This window comes from Muscardinus avellanarius (assembly GCF_963383645.1).
Source record: "Muscardinus avellanarius genome assembly, chromosome: 18".
Classification (NCBI taxonomy): domain Eukaryota; kingdom Metazoa; phylum Chordata; class Mammalia; order Rodentia; family Gliridae; genus Muscardinus; species Muscardinus avellanarius.
The window spans coordinates 8,180,183-8,192,890 of record NC_137804.1 but is presented as its reverse complement, the minus strand read 5'-3'; the positions used below and the strand labels follow the sequence as shown (position 1 = coordinate 8,192,890).

General features: G+C 42.3%; 1 protein-coding gene across 1 annotated transcript in view; it reads left to right on the top strand.

The window, feature by feature from the left end:
- Positions 1–1,154: 1,154 nt before the first annotated feature.
- The window catches only part of SETD2 (SET domain containing 2, histone lysine methyltransferase), a gene marked incomplete at its 3' end in the record, with an annotated part of 87,896 nt that continues 76,342 nt past the window's right edge, over positions 1,155–12,708 (top strand). The window contains exons 1-3 of the mRNA XM_080715257.1: positions 1,155–5,500; positions 9,659–9,790; positions 11,966–12,094. Of these exons, the coding sequence (XP_080571383.1) occupies positions 1,170–5,500; positions 9,659–9,790; positions 11,966–12,094 (4,592 nt within the window). The 5' untranslated portion in view covers positions 1,155–1,169. The remainder of the gene's footprint in view (positions 5,501–9,658; positions 9,791–11,965; positions 12,095–12,708) is intronic.

Here is a 12,708-nt window from a genome sequence, read left to right as displayed (position 1 = left end):
GTGGTACGAGGGATGGAACTCAGGGGCATTCTACCTCTGAGCTACACCACCAGTCCTATTTATTCTTTTTGAAACAGGATCTCACTGAGTTGGAAAGGCCCTCACTAAGTAGCTGAGGCTGTCCGCAAACCTCGATCCTCCTGTCTCAGCCTCCCAAATGCTGGAATTACAAGTGTGCACCACCACACCCGGCTTGGATGAAATTCTTTAAGAGAAAATCATCATGAAAAAATATAGGTAATTGTTCAAACTGGGAGTGCATACTTAGTTGTTTATTATACCATTCTCTATACTTTTGAATATGTTTGAAAGTTCCCATAATGAGGATTTTTGTCAGGTGTGATGGTGCATGCTTGCAAATGTCAATATTTGGGAGGCCAAGACAGGAAGATAGAAGGTTCAAGATCATCTTCAGCAATTTAGTGAGACCTGTTTCAAAATTAAATCAACTTGAGACTAGATGGCCCCCCAAGCAATACTTAGCACCACCAATAAATAAGAAAGAAGAAAGAAGAAAGAAAGAAAGAATGAAAGAAAGAAAGAAAGAAGCTGGGTGTGGTGGCTCACGCTTGTAATTTCAGCATTCGGGAGGCTGAGACTGGAGGATCATGTTTCGCAGACAGCCTCAGCTACTTAGTGAAGCCCTTTGCAACTTAGTGAGACCCAGTTTCAAAATAAAGAATAAAAAATAGGGCAGGAGGTATAGCACGGAGGTCGAATGTCCCTGGGTTCCATCCCAAGACCTGCAAAAAAAAAAAACCATTAAGGATATCTGTAAGTAAGTTTAGTGAAATTCATACTGCCTGTTATTTTAATTTTTTAAAAAAATTTCCTTGATTGCTAAACATTTTTTTTTTTTGGTGGTACTGGGGTTCCTGGAAGCCCTTCTACCTCGGGGCTACACTCCCAGACCTATTTTTACATTTTCATTTTGGAAACAGGGTCTCCTAAGCCAGCGCGCGGCTGGCTTCGAACCTGCGCGATCCTCCTGTCTCCGCCTCCCAAGCGCGGGGATTACAAGCGTGCGCCACCACGCCCGGCGTGATTGTTAAACATTTTAAACTGTAATGTTTGCCATTTGAAAGTAACTTTTTTTATTAAGTAATTGTTTTGTTCATTTATAGGCAAAGATTGAAAATGTGCAGAAAACAGCTTTCATCAAAGGACCAATGTTCAAAGGTGTTGCTTCTAGCCGATTTTTGCCCAAAGGCACCAAGACAAAAGTTAATTTGGAAGAACAGGGACGACAGAAGGTGTCTTTCAGCTTTAGCCTTACAAAAAAAACTTTGCAGAACAGATTTCTCACTGCACTTGGCAATGAAAAGCAAAACGATACTCCAAACTCCCCAGCAATACCTCTTCAAGTAGACTCAACCCCTAAAATAAAAATGGACATTGTAGATTCATCATCTGCAGAAGAATCTTCCCCACCAAAATCAAGAGTAGAATTGGGCAAAATTCATTTTAAGAAACATCTGCTTCATGTAACATCCAGGCCACTGCTAACTTCTACGATAGCGGTAGCATCTCCACTTCCTTTCACAGGACAGTTACCAGCAACTATAGCAGAATCTACAACTACAGACTCGCCACCCTCATCTCCACCCCCACCGCCTCCGCCTCCTCCTCCACCTCCACTTCCTCAAGCCTCAGCACCCTCAGCACCAGTAGCAGAGCCAGTGGCTTTGCCAAACGTACCACTAACAGTTCCAGTGGCAGCAACAGGACCCTTACCAGTAGATGTAGCAGTCAAAGCTCTAAAAGAACCACCAGTTACAACTGTACCAGAATCCACAGAAGTGGACACCAAGCAGGACACCATCTCTAATAGCACAGGAGAACACACGAGTCAGAATTTGAATGAGCAAGCAGATACTCCCTCACAAAAAGAAGATTCCCACATTGGGAAGGAGGAAGAGGTTCCAGATAGTTCTAAGATGAATCTGAGATCTAAGAAACCAGGTTCTAAGAAGAAATCTTCACAATTTGAAGGCACATTTCTTGGTTCAGAATCTGACGAAGATTCTGTGCGGACTTCCTCAAGTCAAAGGTCACATGATTTAAAAATGTCAGCAAACATTGAGAAGGAAAGAGATTTAAAAAAGAGCTCAGCACCTTTAAAAAGTGAGGATTTAGGGAAATCTTCACGCTCTAAAACAGAGAGAGATGACAAATATTTTAGCTACTCAAAACTTGAAAGAGATCCTCGGTATGTATCTTCCCGGTGTCGATCTGAAAGAGAGCGGAGGCGAAGCAGATCTCGCTCTAGGTCTGACAGAGGCTCTCGAAGGAGTTTGTCTTACTCCCGGTCAGAACGACCTCATTATTACGACTCTGACCGACGCTACCATAGGAGCTCCCCTTACCGAGAGAGGACACGCTATTCTCGGCCATATACAGATAACAGGGCCCGAGAGAGTTCTGATTCTGAGGATGAGTATAAGAAGACATACTCAAGGCGTACCTCGTCTCATTCCTCCTCCCACAGAGACCTGAGGACATCATCATCCTACTCTAAATCTGATCGGGACTGCAAAACTGAGACCTCTTACTTAGAGATGGAGAGAAGAGGAAAGTATTCTTCAAAACTAGAAAAGGAATCCAAAAGGACTTCAGAAAGTGAAGCAATAAGAAGATGTTCACCCAGTGAACTGGGATTCCGGCGCGGGTCATCATACTTCAAACACGATTATAGTGCTTCTCGTTATAAATCTACCCTTTCAAAGTCAACATCCAAGTCTGACAAATTTAAAAATTCTTTATGCTGTACGGAACTAAATGAGGAAAGCAAACAGTCCCATTCTTTTAGTTTACAGACTCCTTGTTCAAAAGGTGGTGAATTAAGAACGGTTAGTAAAATTCCTGAAAGAGAAAAGACTGGGTGTCCTTCTCCATCAAATCGATTAAATGATTCACCTGCTTTTAAAAAGCTAGATGAATCTCCTCTTTTTAAGTCTGAGTTTATAGGACATGATAGCCATGATAGTATTAAAGAATCGGACTCTTCAGTTAAAGTGAAGAATGATCAATTAAATTTTTGTCCCGTCGAATTAAATATAAATGGGTCTCCTGGGGCAGAATCTGATATGGCAACATTTTGCACTTCTAAAACTGATGCTGTCTTGATGACTTCTGATGAGAGTGTGACTGGATTGGAGGTGTCCCCTTTGGCCAAAGCTTACGTGTTTTCATCAAATGGATTTCAGAACAGTAGTAGATGCAAGGAAAAAGACTTGGCTGATAGTTGCATGCAGCACAGTAAGGCAAAAGGTCCGCTCATAGAGACGGAGCCTCTGGTGTCACCACATTGTGATGCGCTCATGCCTTCGCCAGGCTTGACTACAGATTATTTGAAAGCAGTAGTTAAAGAACCCATTGATATGAGACTTTCTGGCTGCAAAACCAAAGATTCAGTTCGATGCTGTTCTGCACATGAGAGTAATCCTTTGTGCTATCCCGAAGCTGAAAATATTGAGCCTTCAGTTACAAAGATTTCTTCAAATAACTTTATGAATGTGCATTTGGAATCAAAGCCAGTCATGTGTGACAACAGAAACCTGACAGATCAGCCCTCAGAATTTGTGTGTGATGAATATAAGCAGAGTGTTGGCAGCACTAGCTCAGGTTCTGTTAATCATTTTGATGACTTGTATGAGCCTATAGTAAGTTCAGGTGTTGCCTCATCTTTTCAGAATCTTCCACCAGGAATAAAAGTGGACAGCTTAACTCTCTCGCAAGGTGACGAGACCACATCTCCAGTTCTGGATGCAGTCCTGAAGAGTAAAAAAGGCATAGAACTTTTAAAACATGCAGGGAGAGAAAGATTAGAAGAAGTAGGTAGTGGCCTTCCTGATCTCGGAAAGGGATTTGCTTCCTGGGAAAACAGGCACGATAATGGGTTATCTGGGCAATGTTTGCAAGTGGCTCAAGAGGAAGGGAATCCCATGCTGCCTGATAGAAGAGGGAGACCAGGAACCTCGTTGGACGAAGGAGGCGGGAGAGGGTGTGCTCGTGCCTCTGATGACTCAGAAGTTGGGTTTTCTTCTTGCGATTTGAATTTGGCCATGGAAGACAGCGATGGTGTGACTTACACCTTGAAGTGTGACAGTAGTGGTCATGCCCCAGAAATTGTGTCCACTGTCCATGAAGACTCTTCTGGTTCTTCTGAAGGTTCAAGTGATGATAGTGATTCAGAAGATACAGATTCTGATGACAGCAGTATTCCAAGAAAGCGTCTGCAGTCTGTTGTGGTTGTGCCAAAGAATTCCACTTTGCCCATGGAAGAAACAAGTCCTTGTTCTTCTCGGAGTGGTCAGAGTTACAAACATTATTCTGACCACTGGGAAGATGAGAGATTGGAGTCAAGGAGACATTCATATGAGGAAAAATTTGAGAGTATAATAAGTAAAGGCTGTCCTCAAGCTGAAAAGTTCTTCCTTCATAAAGGACTAGAGAAGAATCCAGATATTTCTTTTACACAGCCCAGCAGAAAACAAGTGGATAATCATCTGCCTGAAATTGCTCATCCGCAGAGTGATAGCATTGATAGCACAAGTCACACAGATGTGAAATCTGACCTTCTGGGTCGTTCATATTCAGAGGAAACAGTAAAAGCTAAAACATCTAGGCAACAAGAAGCGCTGCCAGTGTATTCTTCTGATGATTTTGAAGATGTCCCAAATAAGTCTCGGCAACAGACCACTTTCTCTAACAGGCCAGACAGTAGACTTGGGAGAGCAGAATTGAAGTTTTCTTCTTCTAGTGAGATTTCCCATGTGGATGGCTTACACTCATCTGAAGAGCTCAGGAACCTAGGGTGGGACTTGTCTCAACAAGAAAAGCCCACTACTACATACCAGCAACCCGACAGCAGTTACGGAGCCTGTGGTGCACACAAGTATCAGCCAAGCGTAGAACAGTATGGTGGTGCCCGTACTTACTGGCAAGGCAATGGCTACTGGGATCCAAGGTCAGCAGGTAGATCTCCTGGAACTGGTGTTGCTTACGATCGAATTCAAGGGCAGGTACCAGATTCCCTAACAGATGACCGGGAAGAGGAGGAGAACTGGGACCAACGGAGTGGATCCCATTTCTTAAGCCAGTCCAGTAAATACCTTTCAGCCCTTCAGAAGGATAAGGGGTCAGTGCAAGCACCTGAAATAAGCAGCAATTCCATTAAGGACTCTTTATCTGTGAATGAAAGGAAAGATTTTTCAAAACACTTGGAAAAAACTGATATCAAAGACAGAGGGCCTCTTAAAAAACGGAGGCAAGAATTGGAGAGTGATTCTGAAAGTGATGGTGAGCTTCGGGACAGAAAGAAAGCTCGAGTGGAGGTGGGGCAGGGAGAGTCATCAGTGCCCCCAGGCTCAGAGCTGACTGGGCCTTCTTGTGTCATGGAGGACTTTAGGGACCCACAGCGCTGGAAGGAGTGTGCCAAGCAGGGGAAGATGCCTTGCTACTTTGATCTTATTGAAGAAAATGTTTATTTAACAGAAAGGTGAGTTTAATGATCACTTGTCTGACAGATCTTGGCTTTTTTTATTAAAGGTAGCTTTTCAACATTTCAGACTGCATATAATAGAGGTATGTGATAAAATACAAGTTTTAAAAAATCTGTAAAGTGTTTTGAGTCTATTTGGATTTCATAGATTGGCTTATTTCCCCAGTTTTTTTTTTTTTTTCTTCCCTTCTAGGAAGGGGAATATGTAATTTTTTCCCCATTACTCCTTTGGTTCTAAAATTATAATTTGGGCTACCTTAATTGTTTTCTACTTTTTCATGTGCAAGTGTGACAAGGATGTCCTAGGATGAAATAAAATCCTAGCAAAATAATCTTTTAGAAACGGGGCATGGTGGCACACGCTTGTAATCCTAGTATTTGGGAGGCTGAGACAGGGTGATTCAGGTTCCCAGCCAGCCTCAGCTAGTGAGGCCCTTTGCAACTTTGTGAGACCCTGTTTTATAATAAAAGAATAAAAAGCAGGCTAGGGGTGTAGCTCAGGTAGAATGCCCCTGGGTTCAATCCCCAGCACCACACACACACAAAATAAGTGATTATTGTTGAATTTTTTTTCTTTTCCAAATGTGCATAGTGAAGTATTTATATATTTGTAAAGTATTTTATAAAGCTGGAACTAGATTACGACAGTGTTCTTGTCAGTTGTTTTATTTACTTATTTGTTTATTTTTGTGGTATTGGCGGTGGAACCAGGGGTCTTCTACCTCCAGGCTACACTCCCAGACCTATTTTATATTTTGTTTGGAAACAGGGTTTCACTAAGTTGCTGAGAGCCTCACTAAGTAGCTGAGGCTGGCTTTGCTGGCTTTAATCCCGTGTGATCCTCCTGTCTCAGCCTCCCAAGTACTGGGATTACAAACCTGTGCTACAATGCCTGGCTTGTCAGGTGTTTTTTTTTTTAATTATTTATTTATTTATTTATTTTGTGGGTCTGAGGATGAAACCCAGAGACATTCGACCTCCGAGCTATACCCCAACCCTATTCTTTTATTCTTTATTTTGAAACAGAGTTTCATTAAGTTGTTGTGGGCCTCACTAAGTAGTTGATGAGGCTGTTTGAGAACTGTGATCCTCTGGTCTAAGCCTCCTGAATGCTGGGATTACAAGCATGTGCCACCACGCCCAGCTTTGTCAGTTTTTTTTTTTTTTTCTGGGTCTGGGGATGGAACCCAGAGGCATTTGACCTCTGATCTACACCCCCTGCCCAATTTTTTATTCTTTATTTTGAAAAGTTGCAGAGGGCCTCACTAAGCAGCTGAGGCTGTCCGTGAACTGCAATCCTCTGGTCTCAGCCTCCTGAATGCTGAGATTACAAGCATGCACCACCAAGCCTGGCGGCGGCGGCGGCGGCGGCAGCGGCTGCTGCTGCTGCTGCTGCTGCTGCTGCTGCTGCTGCTGCTGCTGCTGCTGCTTCTGCTTCTTCTTCTTCTTCTTCTTCTTCTTCTTCTTATTATTATTATTATTATTATTATTATTATTATTTGCAATACTTGGGGTGGAACCCAGGGGCATTCTACCTCCAAGCTACACCTTTAGCCCTATTTTTAACTCTTTATTTTGAAACAAGGTTTCACTGAGTTGCAAAGGGCCTCACTAAGTATCCGAGGCTGTTCACAAGGCTGATTCTTATGTCTCAGCCAAATGCTGGGATTACAAGCGTGCACCACCACGCTCTATTTTCATTCTTTATTTTGAAACAGGGTCTTACTAAATTGCAGAAGGCTTCACAGGTTGCTGAGGCTGGCCATGAACCTGCAATCCTCCTTTCTTAGATTCCCAGGTACTGGGATTGCAAGCATGCACCAGCATGCACGACAAGAACATTCTTTTCTTTTCTTTTTGCAGTACTGGGGATGGAACCTATGGGCATTCTACCTCCGAGCTACATTCTCAGCCCTATTTTTTTTCTTTCTTTCTTATTTATTTATTTATTTAGTTACTTTTTGGGTGGTACTGGGGTGGAACCCAGAGGCTTTCTACCTCCGGGCTATACTCCCAGACCTATTTTATATTTTACTTGGAAAGTTGCTGAGAGTCTCACTAAGTAGCTGAGGCTGGCTTCGAACCTGTACAATCCTCCTGTCTTTGCCTCCCAAGCCTGGGGATTACAAGCGTGAGCCACCACGCCCGGCCTTTTATTTATTTATTTATTTTTTGCGAGTCTGGGGATGGAACCCAGAGACATTTGATCTCCGAGCTACACCCCCTGTCCTATTTTTTATTCTTTATCTTGAAACAGGGTTTCACAGAGTTGCGGATGGCCTCACTAAGTAGCTGAGGCTGTCCGCGAACTGCGATCCTCCTGTCTCAGCCTCCTGAATGCTGGGATTACAAGTGTGCGCCACCATGCCCGGCTTATTCTTTATTTTGAAACAGGGCCTCACTAAGTTATGAAGGGCCTCGCTAAGTAGCTGAGGCTGTCCACGAACTGTGATCCTCCGGTCTCTGTCTCCTGAATGTTGAGATTACAAGCGTGCACCACCATGCCTGGCTGAAAACATTATTTTCATGAGAGCTTTTTAGTCAATTTTACGTATTACTCCTCCTCAATGATCTCATTTTTCTAATATATACATATATATTGTTGAGTATGCTTTTAAGAGTTTATGTATGTTTATATATACTTATGTATACACACATATACACTTTCTACCCATTCATTCCATCCTTTTGGAAAATTTTCTCCTATTCAAAATTTTATTTAAGAACTAAATGAGTGCCGGGCGTGGTGGCGCACGCTTGTAATCCCCTCATTTGGCAGGCAGAGACAGGAGGATCGTGCAGGTTCAAAGCCAGCCTTGATGGCTTAAGAGACCCTGTTTCCAAATAAAAAAATATAAAATAGGTCTGGGTTTTATCCCTGGCTTCTATCCCCAGTATCAAAACAAAGAATCTAGAACTTAACTCACCTGGACTAGGAAATAAGGGTACATTCCAAAATGAACTCATCCTATTTTTCTATCTGTTTAGGGTTGTGATGTTCTACTTCTCAGTTAAATCCCCAAGCTAGCTAGCTAACTTTATTTATTTATTTACTTATTTATTTATTATGTTATTGTGGTCCTAGGGATAGAACCCAGGGGCATTATACCACCATACCTTTTTATTTGTTTATTTTATATTTTTTTGTGGTACTGGGGATTGAACCTGGGGTATTTTACCTCTGAGCTATACCCCCAGGCCTATTGTAGAGGTCCTCACTAAGTAGCTGAGGCTGCGATCCACCAATTACTGGAAATATAAGCGTGCACCACCATACCTGGCTCTCTCTTTTTTTTTTTTTTTGGTTTTTTTTTTTGGTGGTACTGGTATTCCTGGAAGCCCTTCTACCTCCAGGTTACACTCCCAGACCTTTTTTTTTTTTTGGAAACAGGGTCTCTTAAGCCAGCAAGGCTGGCTTTGAACCTGCGCTATCCTCCTGTCTCCGCCTCCCAAGCGCAGGGATTACAAGCGCGTGCCATCACAACCGGCCCAGTTCCCTTTTTATTTTTTGTTTTGAAACAGGTTCTCAGGTTACTAGGAGTCTCACTACATTGCTAAGACTGTCCTTATACCTGTGATCCTCCTATCTCAGCCGCCTATGTACTGCAGTTACAAACATGTATCACCACACCTGACTTTGTGTGTGTGTGTGTGTGTGTGTGTGGTACTTGGAATTGAACCCAGCATTCCACCTCTGATTTACATCCCCAGACCAATTTTATATCTTACTTGGAATCTCACTAGGTAGCTGGGAGCCACATTAAGTTTCTGAGGCTCTCTTTGAACCTGTGATCCTCCAATCTCAGCCTCCCAAAGACTAGGATTACAAGTGTATGCTACCTTGCCCAGCTTTATTTTTTTATTTCTAGTAGGGTCTTGCTAAGTTACCAAGCACTGGCCCTTTACCTGTGAGCCTCCTGTATCAAGCCTTCCAGGTACCGGGGTTACGTGTGTGTGCCACTGCACCTGACTGGTCATCTTTTTATACATTATAGTCCTTAGAGTTTTTGTTCTTAAATGTGCTAGTGATTGCCTGTTTTCTTCTTTCTGGGTGGTTGACTTAAATTGTTAAATGTGAAGTTATTAAAATTAGCACATATTTGATATCATCTTGTGGAGATTTATTTGTCCAATTTATGGTATTTTATCCGACAGAAAGAAGAATAAGTCTCACCGGGATATTAAGCGAATGCAGTGTGAGTGTGCACCTCTTTCCAAAGACGAGAGAGCCCAAGGAGAAGTCGCCTGTGGGGAGGACTGCCTCAACCGGCTCCTCATGATCGAGTGGTGAGCTACAGCTTCTACTCACTGCTCTGTCAGCTACCATCCTGGTGGTTCTGGGGATTGAACTCAGGGGTATTCTGAGTTATACGTTTACCCTTATTTATTTATTTATGTATTTATGTATTTATTTTTGTGGTACTGGGGATGGAACTCAGGTGGATTTTACCTTCAAGCTACACTCCAGCCCTATTATTTAATTCTTTATTTTGAAACAGGGTCTCACTGATTTGCAAAGGGCCTCACTATATACCTGAGGCTGGCCTTGAACCTGGATCCTCCTGTCTCAGCCTCCCGAATCCTGGGATTACAAGTGTGTGTCACCATATCCGGCTTATTCTTTAATTTGAAACAGGATCTCACTAAGTTGTGGAGGATCCCACTAAATAGCTGAAGCTGGCTATGAACCTCGATCTTCCTGTCTCAGCCTTCTAAATACTGGGATTACAAGAGTGCACCACTATGGCTGTCTTGTTCTATATAAATTTTCCCTCCCTTCCTTTCTTTCTTTTTTTCTTTCTTAGCTACACCCACAGCCCTATTTTTTTAGTAATCATTCATTCATTCAGTACTGGGGATGAAACCCAGGGGCATTCTATCTCTGAGCTACACCTGCAGCCCTATTTTTTTTTTTTTTACTTTTTTCTTTATTTTCTCACTAAGTTGTCGAGGGCCTCACTAAGTAGCTAAGTCTGGCCCCAAACCTGGACCTTCCTGTCTCAGCCTCCCAAATGCTGGATTTACAAACATGCACCACCACGCCCAGCTTAGTCTTTTTATTTATTTTATTTATTTTATTTTTATTTTTTATTATTTGGAAACAGGGTCTCTTAAGCCAGCGCGGCTGACTTCGAACCTGCATGATCCTCCTGTCTTCGCCTCCCAAGTGCGGGGATTACAAGCATGCCACCACGCCCAGCTGCCCCTGGCTTTAATCTGGAGTATCAAAATAAGCTAGGCATGGTTGGCACATGCTTGTAATCCCAGTACTTGGAAAGCTTAGACAGGAGGATTGTGGTTCTTGGCCAGTGTCAGCTACTTAGGCCCTCTGAAACTTAGTGAGACCCTGTTTCAAATAAAGAATTAAAAATAGGGCTAAATGTGTAGCTGGGAGGCAGGATGCCTCTGTGTTCAATCCCCAGTTCTGTGTTAAAAAAAAAAAAAAAAAAAAAAAAAAAATATATATATATATATATGTAATGAACCCTTTATATCTGTCAGTCTGGGAATATTAAATTTTTTAGTGAAGTGTTTGATTTTATTACTTTTAAGATTCATTAGAGAAGAGGCTTGCCATGTTATATTGCATTTATTCTGAAGGAAGCTATGTTCAGTGACTTTGGTTTTTGTCAAATGTAGACCAAGTAGTTAACTGCATTCAGAAGACTCATTTAGTGGTGATGGGAGTGGAGTATAGAGGAAAGTGTACTTCATAATGTCCTGTGAACTCACATGTAGCCTGAAAGTATATTCTAGACCTCAGGGAGTGAGAGACAGACTTTATTTTCTGGTGACTAAATAAGGCTGTATCCTAGATATGCTGATTTAAGGGCTATGTAGACACTTTATTCTAAAGAATCCATTTGCGATGGGAAAAGTCATTGAAAAAGACTCACTTGGGGGTTTACCACACTGATTATATCATAAATATGTGTAAGCCAGGCGTGGTGGCGCACGCTTGTAATCCCAGCATTCGGGAGGCTGAGACTAGAGGATTGTGGTTTGCGGACAGCCTCAGTTTCTTAGTGAGACCCTGTTTCCAAATAAAGAATAAAAAATAGGACAGGGGGTTTAGTTTGGAGGTCAAATGCCTCTGGGTTCCATCTCCAGACCCGCAAAAAAAAATTTTTTTTAAATAAATAAATAAATATGTGCATACATGTGGTTACAGAACACATTCTAGCAAAGTTGTTTTGGTACTTTTGCTGTTTAAAGAAATAATTTTCAACAGGAACTATGGCCCAAGCCTATAATCACCAGTAGGCTGAGGCAGGAGGATTGCAAGTTGGAGGGCAGCCTGGGCAATTTAATGAGCCCCTATATCAAAACAGAAGTTAAAAATAAAGGGCTGGAAGCATAGCTCAGTGGTAGAGTGTCCCAAGGTTCAATACCCCCAGCACCATGCACACACAAAACAAAGGAAAAACCCCACAATTAATTTGAATCCATTTCTCATTTCAGTTCTTCTCGATGTCCAAATGGGGATTATTGTTCCAATAGACGGTTTCAGAGAAAACAGCATGCAGACGTGGAAGTTATACTTACTGAAAAGAAAGGCTGGGGCTTAAGGGCTGCCAAAGATCTTCCTTCGTAAGTTCTGTCTTAACCACCTTTCAGTTCACTTTTCTGTTGTTGAACTCAGTTTAGGTGTCTTGTGGGAAAATCAGGTCTTTATTTCACTAAAGTTAAATAGTGATTATTGGGCAGAATGACCTTTGGTGACTAGTTTATGTTTTAAAACAATGATTTCAAGCCTGGCATGGTGGACATTTGTAATCCCAGTACTTGGAGGCTGAGACAGGTGGATCGCAGGTTCTCTGCCAGCCTCAGCAACTTGGGACGCTCTCTCTGACTTAGTGAAACCCTATTTCAAAATAAAGAATAGAAAAATCAGGCTGGGAGTGGAGATCAGAAGTAGAATGCCCCCTGGGTTCTATCCTCGGTACGAAAAAAAAAATTTTAGGTTGGAGGTGTAGCTTAGAGGTAGAATCCTATTGGGTTTAGTCTCCAGTACCACACAAAACAAAACAACCGACAATAATTTCTATGAAATTAAAAAAAATCAAAAACTCCTTTTCGCCAGGCGTGGTGGCGCACACTTGTCATCCCCGTGCTTGGGAGGCTGAGACAGGAGGATCGCGCAGGTTCGAAGCCAGCCTCAGCTGGCTTAAGAGACCGTTTCCAAATAAAATATAAAATAGGTC